The 18,607-nt window shown below is 39.1% G+C and overlaps 1 protein-coding gene across 2 annotated transcripts; it reads right to left on the bottom strand.

Moving 5' to 3' along the window:
• Positions 1–2,631: 2,631 nt before the first annotated feature.
• On the bottom strand, positions 2,632–17,231 carry Zfp62 (ZFP62 zinc finger protein). Of its 2 annotated transcripts, none has more exons than XM_013507546.1 (2): positions 17,159–17,231; positions 2,632–6,481 (listed from the first exon to the last, which is right to left on the bottom strand). In XM_013507546.1, coding segments are annotated over exons 1-2 (2,784 nt in total). In that variant the 5' UTR covers positions 17,160–17,231; the 3' UTR covers positions 2,632–3,698. The 2 variants fall into 2 exon arrangements, with proteins under 2 accessions (XP_013363000.1, XP_005410163.1); XM_005410106.2 differs by lacking the exon at positions 17,159–17,231 and adding an exon at positions 7,976–9,162.
• Positions 17,232–18,607: the final 1,376 nt, after the last annotated feature.

The following is an 18,607-nucleotide window of genomic DNA, read 5'->3' as shown; positions in this document are numbered from 1 at the left end:
CTGTAATGTTTTATAATACCTGAGTTACACTGAAGAGTCCCCCTATGTTTCCGTCAGGTCTCAAGTTGTGTTTACCTAGACCCAACTAAAGGCTAGTCCATGACCACTTGTCATGGATTCTTTCTTTTATTGTTCTGCTAATGGACATGGCCACTATCTCTACATTTGAGGAAGGGGGTTGGTGTTTAGGACTGACTTCATCCTGGGAACCCAGCCTAATGTCTACAGGAAAAGATACATCATTTTCACCTGTATTTGAACTCCACTCATCCAGTGAGTGGAGTATATAGCAAAAGCTGTGTTAGTATTCACCTTTAAGTATCCCATTTTAAAACTGTCATGCACTGTCTTTTCAGCCTGAGGGAGAAGTAGGTTGTTGTGTTCTAAATGTTTGCTTCCCCCTCTTTCTTCTTGAAACTTAATCACCAATGTGATGGTATGAGTTGGCTTCTTTGGAAGGGATTAAGTTATGAGGATGGAGCATTCATGAATGGAACTAGTGCCCTTATAAAGGAGGTCCAAGACTCTTCCACAATGTAAGAATATAGTGAGAAGGTCCTATCTATGAACCATGAGTGGCCTCTCACCAGGCAAGAAAACAGAGGGCACTTGAAATCTGTCAGACTCTAGAACTATGACAAATCTGTTGTTGATACGCTACCCAATTTATATTTTGTTACAGCTGCCTAAATGGACTAAGACAGAGGGCATACTACCTATCTTTTAAAATAGCAGTCTTTTTCATTGTTTTGGATGGGAAATTAACCAAAATAACCTAGCCTACTTTTACAGAAACTAATGTTTCACTTTTTTTAATTCCAGATTTTAAAATTTATGTATTTTATTCTTATCCTTTACTTGCCTACAAGTTTCTATGCATATTTGACTATAAAATCTAAACATCTTGGCCATTCTCCCAAATAGAAGCACTCTTTCCATTTTTATGTAGATCTCCCAGCTTCCAATTTACCTATCATCCAACATTTAAATTCTTTCTGTGAATTAGAAACTTTGACAATTTTTTTCTGTGAATTAGAAGCTTTGATGATGTGGGCTATTTAGACTTACAGTCCACTGCTGACTTACCACCTTTTTTCTTTGTACAGTTCTACCCATCTTGTTTCTAATGCTTCAGTATCTTTTTAGGGGTACAGTATACCTTGTTTATACAATACTCCAATTTCTGCTCATTGTACTATACACTACTGTACTTTTATGTTGTTATACATGTAAGAGTTATGTGAATAAAAGCAGACATCAATTTGGGGTTCTTTGACCATTTCTTTGTTCTGAATATTGTAATGTGTATACTACATGCAATTCCTTATTTAGCGACCAATTCATTATCCAGTGAGGACCGGAGCCCAGTTATTAAATGAGGACCATCTGTACTAGGGGCATGTCTCCAGCATTTAGTACACTGGGGTGCTTTTAATCCCTATTTGAAAGGTGTAAATCTGTTAATGTGTCTTCCCCTCAACGGGCAAAGCATTAGGTACAGCTGGAGCTCAAGTATGGGCATAGACACGCCTAAAAGAAGGGAAAGGGCATTTGGCCATAGGCATATTGGCTGCTCTAGACATCGGGCACGTGGAAACCTTAGGAAATATGATTATTTAACGAAAGCCAGAGCTGGTCTCAATTTGAGCAAATGGAAGACCAATCTGTACCTCAACTACTGGGAATGGGTATTCTGCAGCTTCTTCCTTACTACCCACCAGAGAAACTGTTTTTGATCAAGTCATTCTATTTCTAATTTCTCTTTCAAAACACAATTCAATGTCCCTGATACCCATATCCTTCCTGGTTGGCTATGGTCACTTTCCTTTGAACACCTACAGAGGTCAGTTCATATATTAGGGCAATTTTGCTTGTCATTTTTCTTCCTTATTTAACTACCAAGTATTACTGCTTTCATCCTGTCCCTGTGCAGTGCCTAGGACAATGGATTGTGCCTGGCAGATTCTCAACATTTGCTGAATACATTTAACCAAGTGTATGGGCAGGGTCATTTATATGCAGACCCATGTTATAACCATGTTATATGCAGAGGTGAACACATAGCAAAAGTGGTCATGATCTCCCCAAGTGGAATTGGATGGCAGAAATACTTTGTCTTGCCCTTTGCTCATCTCATCCACCAAAGCCTATGGGGTAGGGGTGGAGATAAAGTACTTGCTAGTATATTCTCTTGCAAACAGATTCTGAAGCCAGAAACCAGAGAATTCAGCCTCATTCACATTAGCCTTGGACAAGTTACTTACAAGAGTCTACTTGAAGCATTTTGGTTACCTAGACAGCACTTCTATAGTTAACAATATTTTGTGCTAAATTCTGTTCCTCAGAAATTATTTCTTGTGACCAAGCCTTCATACGATCTGCCCACTCTCTCAGGTTAGGACTCACGCCCATTAAGACTATCACAGTACTTACCTGTGGTCCCCACAGAATACATCTGTGGTTCTACTGGAGACAGACATTATCCAGCTTTTGGTTAAACCTGTTATACTACCCCTGTGAGATAAGCTTCCTGCTACCTTCTCTGGTATAAATCTGGTATAAATTACTCCACAGAGATGTGGTACACAAATTGCTCTGTAGAATGCTCCATCTAAAGGAAGTCACAGCCTGTTTACATTTGAAGAATTTCTTTATTGGATTTGCACCTTACCTTACCATAACTATCTGGCCTTCATGACAAAGACTGAGCCCTGAACAAAGTATTCATACTTTACAAGTGACAATATACAGTACACATATGGTACATGAAATCTTTACAATGAATTTCAAAACAAACACTTAACAGGAGTATAAAGAACCATAGATTTTTTATTCTCTCTCAATTACTGGTAGCTATTAGCATTTTAGCTCTTGTAATAAAATGCCCTCCTTCCCAACATTCCCACTCACAGGAATCCCTGAATCAATTCTATAAGGTGCAAATTCACATTGAAGATGTGTTCTGTTAACTATTACAGGTACCAAAATCCATTCCATGATAGACCAGTTTACTGTAACAACCTAAGTTTTCATTTATCACATTCATTATTCATTGGAGTTCATTTGAAACTTTAAAAAACTGTCACTCACTCAACTAGAGTATTAGCATAGTAAATTCAATTTGCATTTCTAGAGTGACTCCTACTTCAAGTTAAGACTTATTACAGTTTTTTTTTTCCTATAAAGAAATCCAAATTTTGTTTCAGAAGTGGTCATCTACCTCCCCCAAACCATTCAATTATTTTATGTAATTCATAATCACTAATACATTTCTATTCCCTGAAGCCTATCTCTCCCTAAATTTGCCTGTTGCCTTGAGGCCCTTCTTAGATTTTTCTTCCTTTTTACTGTCCAAGATACAATAGGGATTAAAAGCTATGCCTGAATTACCTACATTTCTACTCACAAAATTTACTCAAGTAGTTTATATGGTGATATGATTTCTAATTAGAGCCCTTTTGTCATCTACATATTTTAGGTTCAAAAATATCTGCTTAATTTTTAGAATTTCAAAAATATGCCATCACTTTGATACTTTAAATTCCCAGTGTGGACTATTTTATATTCCAAAAGGGCTCAACTATCTTGAAACTGGAGCCTTCTTTGCTGACTGTGTGAAAATCACAGAAATGGTTACTTATGGTTATGTAGAATGGTTTCATTTATACTATGAAAATTACAAGCTGTGAATATAGATCTCAAAAATTCTTACATTCATGTGGTTTCTCTTCCATATGAGTTCTTTGAGACTTGGAAAGCTCTGCCTCCCATAGCGGCATCTTCATCCTGGTCCCACCCAAAGCAATCCCTCCCTCGTAGATCCTCATCTGGGATGTACTACACTGACTCTCCACATTTATCACATTTAAAGATTCTTCTCCAGGATGGATTCTTCTATGCTTGGTGAGATTTGACCTGATATTAAACGCTTTCCCACACTCATTACAACGGTATGGCTTCTTCCCAGTGTGGATCCTCTTGTGCTGATCAAGGACCGACCTATAATTGAAGGACTTTCCACACTCACAATTATAGGGCTGCTTCCCATTGTGAACACTTTTATGGTTGATAAGACTTGAGTGTGAGATGTATGCCTTCCCACACTCATCACATCCATAGGGCTTTTCACCTGTGTGGATCCTTTTATGCACTGTGAGGCCCGAGCTGTTCCTAAATGCCTTCCCACATCTATCACATACATAGGGTTTCTCCCCTGTATGGATCCTCTTGTGCTGAGAAAGGAGAGAGCTGTAACTGAAAGATTTTCCACACTCAACACACTTGAAGGGTTTCTCCCCAAGATGGACTCTTTTATGGCTTATAAGAGTTCTGCTTGAGAAAAAAGCCTTACCACATTCATCACATGTATAGGGTGTCTTGCCAGGGTGGGTACTTTTATGGTTAATAAGGCTTGAGTGTGAGATGTAGGCTTTTCCACACACATCACATTTATAGGGCTTCTCCCCGGTATGTATCCTTTTATGAACCTTAAGGCTTGAGTTGTTTCTGAAGACCTTTTCACATCTATCACATTCATAGGGTTTCTCTCTAGTGTGTACCCTTTTGTGTTGAGAAAGAAGTGAAGTGTAATTAAAAGATTTCTCACACACATCACATTTGTAGGGCTTCTCTCCAAGATGAGTTTTTTTGTGATTTATAAGGGTTCGGTATGTGATGAAGGCTTTCTCACACTCATCACATTTAAAGGGCTTCTCCCCAGGGTGTACACTTTTATGATTTATAAGGCTTGACAGTGAGATATATGCTTTCCCACATTCTTCACATTTGTAAGGTCTCTCCCCAGTGTGGATTCGTTTATGTACTTTAAGGCCTGAATTGTTTCTGAAGGCTTTTCCACACTCATCACACCCAAAAGGTTTCTCCCTAGTATGAATCCTTTTATGCTGTTCAAGGGCAGAGCTGTAGTTGAAGGATTTCTCACAATAGCTACATTTATAGGGTTTTTCCCCTAGATGGATACCTTTGTGATTTTTAAGGCTAGAGCGTGAGATATAGGCTTTCCCACACACATCACACTTGTACGGTTTTTCCCCAGTATGAAGTCTCCGGTGGACTTTGAGGCCTGAATTGTTTCTGAAAGTTTTCCCACATACATCACATACATAAGGTCTCTCTCCAGTATGAATAGTTTTATGTTGAAGAAGGAGTGAGTTATAACTAAAGGATTTGCCACAGTCTTTACATTCATGGGCTTTCTTCCCTGGGTGAATGCTCTTATGGACTGCAAGGCCTGAGCTATAGCTGAATGCTTTGCCACAGACATCACACTTATAAGGTTTCTCTCCCGTGTGAATCCTTTTATGCACTATGAGGCCCGAACTGTTCCTGAAGGCCTTACCGCATTCATCACACTCGTAAGGTTTCTCTCCAGTGTGGATGACTTTATGCTGAATGAGAAGAGAACTATAATTGAAGGATTTCTCACACTCATCACATTTATATGGTTTATCTCCAAAGTGGATGCTTTTGTGGTTTAGAAGTGTCCTGCAAGTAATGAAGGCCTTCCCACACTCATCACATTCATAGGGCTTCTCACCTGTATGAATCCTTTTGTGGACCCTCAGACCAGAGCTATTACTAAAAGTTTTTCCACAGATGTCACATTCATAAGGTTTCTCCCCTGTGTGTATCCTCTTGTGGACTCGGAGACCAGAACTATTTCTGAAGGCCTTCCCACACTCACCACACTCATAGGGCTTTTCTCCAGTGTGGATCCTTTTATGCTGGTCCAGAACAGAGCTATAATTGAAGGATTTTCCACACTCATCACATTTACAGTTCTTCTCCCCAGAATGAGTGCTTTTGTGGTTTATAAGGCTGGAATAGGACATATAAGCCTTCCCACATTCATCACACTTGTACGGCTTCTCCCCAGTATGGATCCGCTTGTGGACTCGAAGGCTGGAGCTGCTCCTGAAAGTCCCTCCACACTCATCACACTCATAGCGTTTTTCCCCAGTGTGCATAATTTTATGTTGAACAAGACGGGAATTATATTTGAAGGACTTCCCACACTCATCACATTTATGTGAATTTTTAACAGCACTGGTTTTCTGCTGTAGAATGCTATAAGAGTTTCCATTAATATTCTCCACACAATTGTTTTGTTCATTGCTTTTCTGTTCTACAGGGACAGTTTGGTGGGTAACAGGCTTTGAGCTCAACTGTAAGCTTTTCTCAGAGGCCTCATCTTCCTGTTCTGTCTTTATATTTGCCATGTTCTTAGTTTTGCTAATCTTTTCTATGATGCCACTTAGGTCTTCCTTCATTCTTTTCCCCTTGGACTTTTCCAATGGATTCTCTACCTTGCTATCCCAATTACAAACTTCATCAATCTTTGATTCTTGCCTATAATCCTTGTGAAGACCTTCTGCTTTTGGCCACTTATATTCTGGATTTCCAACATAGTCATTCATTCCAATTGGTTCCTCATCCTCAGTGCTCGTCTTCAAATGTGACACTAAACCAAAAAAATGAAAATGGAACCTGTTCACTTCATTTAGAAAACATTAGAAGAATAATATCAAATTTCACTCATCCACTTGATAAATATTTATTAACCACATTACTGGGGATATAAAGGTAGATGTAAAACTTCTGCCCTTATGAAGCTAATGTTAAAACATTAGGACCATGAATTTTCAATGACCAAAGAATTTTTCTATTCTCGTATAACAGCTGAGCATGAGGGCAAGCTGAAATGGGTTACATAATGCCTGGAACCATAGATAACACTAAGCAGTTATTGAACAATGTGACCTACTCAGAAAAATAAAGAGAAGGTAGAAGAAATCTCTGAAGAACAGGAGACAGAAAGATTACTAGTAAGACAAAAGTGAGGTATAACTTTTTATTATGTAAAATTATATATAAACAGCAAAAAAGTAGGCAAAAATAAGAGAAGAAATTAGCATGTGGCTAGAAATATTGGGGAGGTAGTTGTGGTTATGCAATCATGTGGACATTCACTGCTGAAACAAGAAAGAAAGCAACCTGCAACTGCCTGGAATTGGAATGGTTTGGTCTCCTGGACTTTCCCTCCAGGTAATGCACTGACCATGGAAAAGTACATATTGTAGCTAGGAAAGAGACTACACAGAACATGCTCCAAATGCCAGGAAACAAAGCTTTCATTCTCACTTATGAAGAGACTAACCACAGAGCATATCCAAGACAGACCATTAAGCAATGGAAGTACAGTTGGCTCACTGTATCTATAGATTCTGCATCCATAAAAGCAGCCAATCATGGATTAAAAATATTCAGAAAAACAAAATTCCACCTGTACTCAACATGTACAGATTTTTTCTTTGTCATTATGCCCTAAAAAATATAGTATAACAAAGATTTACACAGCATTTATACTGCCCAGGCTGAAATTCTCTGATCCCTTGAAGATACTTGACACGTGACTGACACTCCATCATCATTCCTCCGCTAACAAACTGGCTCCTGAGACCAAAAAAAAAAAACAAAAAAAAAACAAAAAACTGTTCTAAGTTAGCTATCCTCAACCTTAGACAATGAAATATTTTTGAGTACACTTATTTAAAATATTGATCTTCTCTTACCCTGGCTATCAGATGCTCTGGATCAGTACTCTGAAATTCTGTTAATCTGATTTTAAAAAATTGTATATGCAAACATGTGAGCAAGAAACAGGCAAGTAAAAATGAATAATAATACATACCTGCTGTAGATGTATTTTTAAAAAACACACAAAGTGATCCAACTTACGTTTATGGGAATGATTACTCCAAATTAAAATTACAATGCAGGAAAAGAAGCTACAGCTTAGGAAACTGCCAGGAAGATCAAATAATCACTAAGTAGATATTAAGGTGACTACCAAAAAAACTGGTTCATCTGAGACACTATCACAAAATGACTTAAATAATTATTATATAATACTAAAAAATTATCAGAGATCACTGAAGAATGGTAGCAGGCTTACCTCCCTTTATTACTTTGGGCAGAGTCCACGGAAATGACAGCTTCTGTGTAGACAGTGGAACTCTAGGACTACAGCAGCAACACACTGATATAAAAGGTAAATGTAGCTGGTTGTGGTGGCACATGCCTATAATCCCAGTACACAAGAGGCTGAGACAGGACAATCACCATGAGTTGAAGCCATCTGGGGCTATAGAGTGAGCCCATGGCCAGCCTGGCTATACACCAATTTGCTATCTCCAAACAAAAATAAATAAAATAAAATAAAATAAAATAGATAGAAGGAAATGAAAGGTGAATGTGTTCAGAATGCTGTTCCCACACACATTAGAGCCCTGCTCCATCCATTTCTTTTTCTGTCTTGGCCCCTCTATGTCCACTAACCTTGGACCCTCAGGACAGAAAAATACTTAAGTTTCTATAGTTGTAAGACCAATCTTTTAAAATAAACACACATAAATTGCTATGAAAAAAAAGCAAAGAAAGAGCTGAGAGGATATTAGCTATAATAGATATGAAAACATAGTAAAAAGACTCTAAATAAAACAGTGTGGTAGTAATATATACACAGACATGAAATAGAAAGTTCAACAACTGTCCCCACTACCCACAGAAACAAATGATAATGATGGTGTTTCACACTATTGGGGGAAAAGCCAATCTTTATTTAATAGTGTTGCAACTACTAAAAGCTAAACAGAAAAAGATAACATTACATCCATTCTTTACACCATACACAGAAATAAACTTCAAGTGGAACAGGGCTCTAAATACTAAAAAAAAAAAAAAAAAAAAAGTTATACAAGTACTCAAAAAATGCAGGTAAATACCTCCATGGTCTGGGTATACAGAAAGCTTTCTAACTAAAATCAGATGCAATAAAAGACTAATGTTTAAGTACACTATGTAAAAATAAAATTTTATGGTAAAAATATCAGAAACAAAGTCAACAAATAAATGACAAAATGGAAAAAGTATTTACATCATGCATTCTGATATATATTCTTGATATGTAAATAAATAAAGGGCCAATATTCTTAGTATATAAAGAATTTTCAAAATGCACAGGGTGGCACACATCCGTAATCCCAGTACTCTAAGAACCTGAGGCAAGAGGATCCTAAGTCCAAACCTTGGCTGGGTAACTTAAAGAAGTTCTGTCTCAAATTTTTTTTTTTTTTTAAAGAGCTGGAGATGTAGCTAGGTGTTAAAGACCTGAGTTCAATCCCAGTATTGTAATATACATACATACATACATATAAGAATTTTCAAACACTGAAGGGAAATAAGACTAAACATCCAACTGAAAAACAAGCAAAAGATATGAACAAAAATATTAAACATGCAAAGACATTCAACTTCACTAATGAGAAATATAAAGTATAAGATACCATTTCCCATTTGTCACCTTGGCAAATATTCAAAACTTGACAGTAGTGGAGGCTGTGGCGGAAACAAGTATTCTGATATATTGTTGGGAATGGAAATTCGCATAGCCCCCTTATGGTAGAGAATTTCCTGATATCTAACAAAACTATATTTTTTTCCCTTCAATCCTGAAGTCTTATTTCTTATACTTAAGATATACTTCCAACAATACACAAAGTTTATACTTAAGGTATACTTCCAACAATACACAAAGATATCATTGTAGCACTATTCATAACTGCAAAATCTGGAAAACTACCTAAATGCCCAAGCATAGCAGACAAGTTAAATAAACTAAGGCACATATACAAAATAGAGTACTATGCTAATTTTGTATAAGAAAGAAAAGAAATAGTCCTATCTATAAAGTAGCCCCTTAAAAGGGATGGGGTAGAGAAAGAGCAGAAGGGAGAAAAAACACTATAGTTTTTTGTACTGCTTTTTACTTGTGGATGATATTTTGCATATTCAAAGAGCAAGATTAAATCAGTAAGAATAAACAAGAGAAAACTGGTAAAACAGGAAAGAAGTAGAAACAAATGAACTCACGTGGGTTTCATATGGCTACACAAACCACAGGACCAGAAAAAAATAAATAGGAGCAAGGAAACAATCCTTGTATTTTAGAAACATACTTCATTGTGTGTGTGTGTGTGTGTGTGTGTGTGTGTGTGTGTGTATTTATTTATTTATTTATTCATTCATTCATTTATTTTCAGGCTTGGGAAAGTTGGGAGGGTGTAAGAAGAATTACAAATAAAAAATATTTTTAACAGGTTTCTTTTCCCTAGTAGTACAGGCAAAGAAAGTAATTCCGAAAGATTTATTATTTAGGAGTCTCCTGAATGAAGAAATACATAAAAATTCAAACTACTGTAGTAAAAGACAAGAAAGAACCTTACAGAGATGAATTGGAGAATTTTTGTGAACTCATCATTTCTACATTATATATGTATGTATGTACATTTATATGAAAGTATACATATTCACTTTTATGTATAGTATGTATGTGTATATATATTTCTTAGCTCAGTTTGCTAAAAAGTCAAAATCAAAAGTATCCCAGTGGTAATGAGCATATCAACAGCCTATTCTAGTTTTCTATTACTATTCTCTGATAAAAGGTTCCAAAATCCTTATAAAAATGTCTGATTCTAGGTTGGAATCAGGATATGCATAAGATGACCTGGGGCATCTTGTTACACTAGCAAGTAAAGAAGGGTTCAAGAATATTATGGGGAATGTTACAAAACTTGAGCACCCAATTTAGTTACCAAAGATAACATAGTAATGGATTATAAACTACTAAAAATAGGATTTCAGTAAGACCATACAGATCAAAATATGACTGCTGGTTGCTAAATGTAGAAAAAAATGATAAAATTGGAAAAAACAGCATTCTGCAACTATCAGAGTAAAGACTGAGATGCACTGTATGTAAGTTTTCTCAAATCCATTTAGGAAAAAAAAAACTTGGGTATATAAGACCAAGAGGACAAAATGAAGTAAAACAAGTGAATTTGAATTAACAGTATCTTTTTACCATTCTTATTATTGAAATTTTTCTGTATATTTGAAATTATTTTCAGATAAAGTTTTTAAGATGTCAAAAAGTAAATTACAACCACACCAACTTTATCTTTCCCTCTAAGTACTACTTTCACCATATTGCTTCCTGCTCTTAAAAATATGAACTTCATGCCCCATTTCCCCTCAAACTTCTGATTCTGATTCTCAATCTGACTTCTTCCACTTAGACCACACTGCATTAGCTTCTTTAAGCTGCATTAGCTTGCTTGTACCCTAAACTGTTGCCCCTTGGACATTCCTCGCCCCCTCATTCTATCTTGAGCCTTTCCGCTTGATTCTAACTACTGAGATACTTCCCCTTTTGTCGCCTTGCGGATATACAAGGCTCCTACCACTTTTACAAGCTCTTACAAATTTATCTCTAGCCTAGAGCCTCTCTTCAATTATAGACACTTATATCTACCCCTGCCCTCCCCTTTGTCTAAATCAAAAATGGGCTCTTCTCCCTGCATTTCCCTCAGTAATGTCCAAAACTGCCATAAGACTAATTGACTCTATTGTCCAAATAGTCCCACATCTACCTCTACCTCTGCCTTGCTGCTAAAGCCTTAGTGTAAGCATTCTTTTCAACTACTGTGATTGTCTTTCCCTGCACAATTCTTACTCTAATAGTTGTTAGAAGTTTTGTAAACTCTACACTTCACCACTCCCTACTAGGGTTTGAATATCTCCTCCACAACTCAACTCATGTTGAAATTTTAATGGCCATTTAACAGTATTAAGGAGTCAAGAGTTAGCTTCACTCCTACCCTTCAAGCTGGCCTTTAACACTTGGGCTCAAGGGATCTTCTGGTCTCAGCCGTCTGGCTGAGACTATAGGAACATACCACCATGCCTGGCAGAAATACAACCTTTAAGAGGTGAGAGAGCTATGAAGGCTCTGCCTTTATGTAGTAAATATATTAATGCTATGAAAATGGAAGGGGGTCCCTTATTTAAAAAGAAAAAAACAAAACAAAAAAAACAGTTCAGCCTCACTTTGCCTCCCTTCTCTTCTGCCTTATGCTGCCTTCCACTGCACGGGCACACAACAAGGAACACCCTCCTTACCATATGCCACTGTGAGAAGTAAAGTTCTGTTCATTATAAAACTTAACCAGTTTGTTGTACTTTATTAGAGCAACACAGAACACACACACTTCTCAAAGCCACGCCTTCTACATCCAGACATGTGAAATAATTCCTCAGACAGGCAGTGGGCCATTCTAACTCACTCATCACTACAACAGCAATCAATAATTCTAGGTCTGCTGTTTCCTTCAACTGACAGCGTATTTTCTTAGTTCCCTCCATGTCCTTTGGGGTTGGTTGTCTGGCTATAGACTGACCTCATCTTCATCAAATGACAAATAAGTCACTGCTTACTTCTCTAACTTAGAGGCTCTACTTAATCTCTTCTGTTTGGATAGATGCACAGTGTTATCACTTGGTGTAATTCAGTTGATCCTCTAATTGAATGAAATCAAAACAGATCACTATAAATGTACAAATTAATTGGAAATAGATAGCTTAAAATGAAATTTGAATTAATAAATTCCAACACTTAAGAAAAGGCCAATCAGAACACAGGCGTGGTGGTACATGCTTGCAATCCCAATTACTCAGAAGGCTGAAGCAGGAGAGGATCACAAGTTTGAGGTCAGTCTAGGCAACAGAACAAGCTGGTCTCAAAATAAAAAAAGCAGAAAGTACTCACAATGTATAGCACTTGTCTAGCAAGAAGGAGGCCATGTGTTCAATACCTGTACTACCAACAAACAAAAATACAGGCAGAACACTAAGATAGCACTACAGTAAAATGCTGCTAATATACAGAGGCAAACAAGAGAAGTACTTATTCTTATAATACTGAAGATGCATTCTAGTATCTCAGTTATCACTGATGTTGAGTGTTGTACAAGGAGCGTAAATTATGATCCATATCTTGCTTTTTATTCCAGGCCCTGGGCTAGTCCTGGGAATGAACACAGACAGTAAGAGAACGCCCTGGGCTAGTCCTGGGAATGAACAGAGACAGTAAGAGAAGGCCCACAGACTAGGAGTATTTGACAGAGGTAAATACAAGCACAGATGGGGGAGAAGGGGAGGGGTCAGACTCTGCCCTGAAGAATGAAGAGTTTCATGAAGGAGAGGGCATTCCCAGGAAAGGAAAGAGCAGGCACAAAGCAACTGATACTCACCACCCTCCAGACATTTAGAGTATAGGGCAGTGGGCAAAGCTTAACAGGTAAACAAAAATAAGGGCTAAACCAAGGGCTGACTCACACGAAAGAGTCCAGACTTGACCCTCAGGAATTTTAGACAAAGGAGTACCAAATATAAATTTTGGGAAATCATTTGTTTTATTAAATCAGGGGCTGTTATCATTTTCTGCAAAGAGCTGGACAACAAACAGTAAAAGTTTTATGGGCGTTGCTTATTACTACTATCTTTTTTTAAAAGTATAGAAACCATTCTTAGCTTATGGGCCATACAAAAACAGAGTACAAGTTTGCCATCCTCTGTTAGATAACACCAGGGAATCAAAGTTAATTTAAGATGGGATAAAGGTATTGTAGCTATTATGTGTCCTTTTTTTAAATGCCAATTGAAGTATGCTAGGTAAAATGCCATGGTGCCTGGAAGTTTCTTAAAGATATCTCAACCAAGAAAAAATAAAAAGGTAAAGATGAAACAAATATAGTAGATTCCTAAAACTACTGAATCTGAGTGATGGTTTTATGGGAGTTCATTGTAATACTCTACTCTCCTGTGTGTGTTTTTTCATTAAGAAAAAATATTTGAAAAAGAATGATCATTTGTACTGCAGTAGGAGAATGGACTGAGAGGAGAAAGAACCAAGACCTGGAGTTCCAGGAGGCTGCTATAAGCCCATCAAGACTTGTGGTAGCTGTCATGTCTCCTGCTTGACACAAGAAAGGAATTACTCCAATTACAACTCGTCCAGAGACAGCAAGAAAGGACTGAATTTTTTAAAAGTTCTAAAGGCTAAATGGGAAATCTCACTCTAGCCAATTTTTAACCAACAGGAAGCATAACAGTACCCTGCTCAATCACATCAGTCGAAAGTCAGCCAGAGAATGTTCTCCCTTCCTTACAAATTACATATGACCCATACATTTGCTCATTTCTGTGCTTGTTCACATCGTCATCCGTGCCTACAAAAGTTCAAACAGAGCCAGGCATGGTAGTGCACACCTGTAATCCCAACACTCAGGAGGCTGAGGAGGCAGGAGGATCTCTAGGAGTTCAAGGCCAGCCTGGGCTACATAGTAAGTTCAAGCCCTGCCCAAATACCTAGCAAGACCCTGTCTCAAACAAACAAACCAAAAAAGTTCATATATCTAGTAAGAACCTTGTCTTGTACTTAATTCTTGTCTTTCCTCTAGGGAGTTGGGAGCTACTTCTCAAGAGTCTAAGCAACTCCCCAAAGCAACTGTGGCTCACTCTGGCTAGAAATTCTCTCTTGTTAAGACTGCAAAAACAAACAAACAAACAAAGCAGGTGCAACACGCCAGCAACTACCCTAAATTTCCAGAGTCCAACCATATTCTACAAAGTAATTTACTTTTTCAAGTGTCACACTAGGATTCGTCAATATTTATATTTGATTTTAAAATGGACAGAGAAAAAAAGAAAGATAAAGGAATGTGGCCACAAAATACTTACCAAATCAAAAGAAAGAATACCTGGGCAAATAAAAGTTGGGACAAAAAATGAGTGAACGAAATGACATGAAGATAAAAAAAAGAAGGGGCTGGGGATTTAGCTCAGCAGCAAAAGTGCCTGCCTGGCAAGTGCAAGGTCGTGAGTTCAGTTCCCGGTACCGGAGAAAAACCAAAAAAAAAAAAAAAAAAAAAAAAAAAAAGATTAAAAAAAGAGTATGACCTATGTTCTTGTTATTTTGGAATTTAGTTTATGGATATCAGAATTGTAAATGGTTAACATGAGTTGTTTCTATTCCTCAAAAACAGAAATAAGGATCAAAGGTGATTTTTTCTCTAAAAAAAAAAAAGGAATAGAATGTTCTAATACCTCATAAAAGAGATTTCTAGTCACCCCACAGAAGAAAGTACCCAAAGGAAAATCTGAAAGACAAGCTGATTTTCTGAAACTAAGGCAGAAGGGACTGGCTTGAAGAGAACAATGGATCAAGCTAGCCTACTAGGCCAGTGTAGGACTAAATACCATAAACACAAGTCCCAGGAGAGAGATTAGTTTTTACTTAATTGTATTTGTTGCATACTACACAAATATAATAATGATTTGACATATTTAACAATCTGCCAATAAATGACTGAATTAACGTGAAGAAAAAAATGTAACCGTTTAGCCCCACCTTTACCTGCTAGGCATGGTGGTGCACGACTGCGATCCCAGAACTCTGGAGGCTGAGAAAGTGAGTTCAAGATTAACCTGGACTACATACCAATACCCCGTCTCACGTCTCCCCGACAAAAAAACAAAATCTTTTACTCTAAACTGGTGGTGTAGTGGAACACCTGTAAGGTCCTTACAGGTGGTTGAGGCCTTTTAAGGATTGTAGTGGAATGCCTGGAAGTCTGAGGAAGGACTGCAAAAGTTAAGCCAAGTCTGGGCAATTTAGAGATTCAGCGATGTGATGAGACCCGGTCTCAAAAAATATTTTTAAAAAGGCTGGGGATGCAGCTCAGCGCTAAAGACCTGTGTTAAACCCCCCAGTACCACACAACAATCTAACAACCTTAACCTAGGACAAAGCCATTCAATATACCATTGTTTAAGGTAACAAAAAAAATTGGGACAGCGGGATAGATGCTCTCCCCAGCTACTGAGAAGCCTGAGGCAGGAGAATCAGAAGTCAAAGCCTACTCTGGGACAACCTGAGATGCTCTCAAAATAAAAATTAAAAATAAAAACAAAAAATCGGGCTAGGGGCATAGTTCAGCATTCCTTGGGTTCAATCCTCAGTATTGGAAGAGAAAGAAAAAAAACCAAACATGTCCCCATATAGATTTAAAATCATGAACATCCAAAACATGTAAACAGTGGCAAATCCAGTACCATAGCGCTGTAAAACAAACTCGCGGTCTTCTGATACGTAAAATAATTTGTAATGTTGTTAATATAATATTTGGTAGATGCAATGGGGCGGATGGGTTTGTATTCTAACACCTGTCAGAATAAAGGTAGGACTAGTTACGTTTACATTTGTCTGTATTTGAATAAAGACATCCTGGCAGGATACACTCAAACCAACAAAAGTGGTTACCTAAGCAGCTAAAGTCTAGGAATACAGCTTAAGTGGAAGAAAATCTTTCCACCAACTTTTTAGTGCTTTTAATATAGAAGCTACGTTGACTGTATTACATGTTCAGAAATTACTTTAAATAATAGTAAGTCCTGCTGCCTGCCTACATACCGATACCCCTAACGGCTAAATCCTGCAGGCCGCCTTGTTTTCCTATAGCAAACACCCAGTGCTGGCGATACTCGGCACCCCTCCTCGGCCCGCGCCCCTTCTCTTTACATTCCCTCACCGCCGTGCTTGCGTGCAAGAGCCTCCTCCATGTCCGTTCCCTACCTCAATTAGGGCAGCACAAATGCGGGTACACAGGCACTTCCCCAAGGCCACGACCAGGACACGCTCTCTGGGGGCTCCGACCACACTACCACAGAAGTCTCAACACCATTCTTCCACCGAAAAAGGGGGCGACGGAGTCAGTCCAGATCGCCCCTAACTATCCCTCTGGTGCTGTACTTCCTAAGTCCCAGGGCCAAACTTAACTGCGAAGGAGGGCGACAGGGCGGTATTTCAAAGAACACATTTTCAGGGTTCTGCTCCCTCCTCACCTGAGACAGCAATGGGCAGCTGAAAAGCATGGGGGCGGGACTCCAGCTTTCCCCGGGCACCGAGCAAAGCTAACCTGAGCCCGGCCTGCGCGGAGGACACAGCGAGATCCTTGGGGCTCCCGGGCTGTTCGCGGGCCGGCCTTCCCCGTAGGGGCCACCCCGAGGTCTTTCCTTCCCTTTTCTCGCCCCAACCCGCCCCCTGAAAGGTGTGGGGGAATTCACTTTCTCCCGATCCCGCCCAAGGCCTGCGGGGCAGCCTGGACCCGACCAAGAAGGAAGGGCGTGGCAGGCAGGGCCCGGGGGCGGGAGCGCGGGTGGCCCCGGACTCACGTACTGGCTGTGGCGGCGCCGCAGGAGCCCGGCCGCCGGCGGGACAAAAGCGCGGACCGCCAGGCCGGAAGCACCCACGCCGGCCCCAGGGCACTTCCGAGCCCTCTCTAGCACATTGGAGGACTGACTCGACTGCTCGTCCTCCTTCGGGCACGTGATCTGCGGAGTGATCTGCAGAGTGCGCTGCGGTTCATGCCGCACAACCACGCCGTACAGAGTGAGAGCTCCGCTGACTACATTATCACACGCCGTTTGGGCTGCTTGCTTGGAAATTGCTGGGGGTGTTTTCTGTTTTTGTGGACTTTACCTTGCAGAGTGGAGTAGAAGGCGGGGTGTAGGTAGTGAAGTAAACCCGTGGTTTGGTAGGGTACAAATATAACGTCCTACGCACGTGCGTGTAGACTCGCAGTTAGTTACCGAGGCGGCGGGAGTGACCCTGGAGCCCGGGGGTTGCAAGACCTGGGGAGGCGGGCGCTGTGCTGGGGTTCCCGGAAAGGCCGGAGCGAGGGCCCGGACCCGCTCTGCAGGGAATCCACCCTACGCAGGCCTCGGCCTCTCAAGGCGAGGCTCACTATTACTGCAAAGGTTGTTCGCGTGAAGTTTGACGGACTTCCACTTTTAACCGAAATTTTACACCTTTTTTGGTTTTTACCTTGAATTTTTATGTTCATGGGAGTTTTGTCTTTAAAATACTTTCATTCCACGTCCCTTATTGAATTTTATCCTACTGTTAACTATGTTATGCTTTTACATTTTATTTATTTAATAAAAGTGAAATTCTGAGATGCCCTAAATGTAGTTACAGGCCAGGAGATGAAAACAGCTAATAGCTTCTGGCCAAAAATAACAAACTAAAACCTCCTAGACCTCACAAAACTGCTCCACATTCTAATATGTTGAAGTCGCTAGACTCAAGACCGCAAACAGCAAGTTTTTCTTTGGCCCTACGGGCATTTTCGAATTTTACTTGACCGTGCTGCTAGTAGTTGTGGGAACTTACCCAGGACCTTGTCCTATCTTTTTTTGGCTAACATTTGTAATGATTCAGTAAACCTCGTTTCAGAGATCTCTTCATCTCTGGTATTTTGGCTCAATACATCTCTAATGAATTTAGGAGATTATAGTTTTTAACATTTTTAAATTAATTATCTTCTGGGTAATTAGCAAACAAATATATTGTTAAATTTTATGATCAGTTCTGCAAAAAGTGAAATGGTTGGAAAAGGAACTTAATTTGTTATTTTATGGTGTGTGTTATACAGAATAATGAGTTTCATTTTGGCCTATCGGCACATGTACCTACCACACTTCGAATATTTTCAAATCTCCCATGACCCTCCTTTTCCTTTCCCCTTCATCTCTTTATTTTCTAATATTCTCCTTTACATTTCCCTGACCCCATCTCTTCCTGTTCCTCTCTTTGGATTTCATACATTAGAGGAAATGTATACTA

Source organism: Chinchilla lanigera, unplaced genomic scaffold, assembly GCF_000276665.1.
Source record: "Chinchilla lanigera isolate Chin_1 unplaced genomic scaffold, ChiLan1.0 scaffold00129, whole genome shotgun sequence".
Classification (NCBI taxonomy): Eukaryota; Metazoa; Chordata; class Mammalia; order Rodentia; family Chinchillidae; genus Chinchilla; species Chinchilla lanigera.
The sequence above is the reverse complement of the archived record's forward strand: the minus strand, read 5'-3'. Positions and strand labels throughout refer to the sequence as shown.

Excerpts from the sequence above, each read along its gene's own strand:
- Zfp62 (XM_005410106.2), bottom strand. The coding sequence starts at position 8,099 with ATGTGCCACCACAACCAGCTACATTTACCTTTTATATCAGTGTGTTGC. Across the intron at positions 6,482-7,975 it reads GCCCAAAGTAATAAAGGGAG|TGTCACATTTGAAGACGAGC; the intron begins GTAAGCCTGCTA and ends TTTTTGGTTTAG.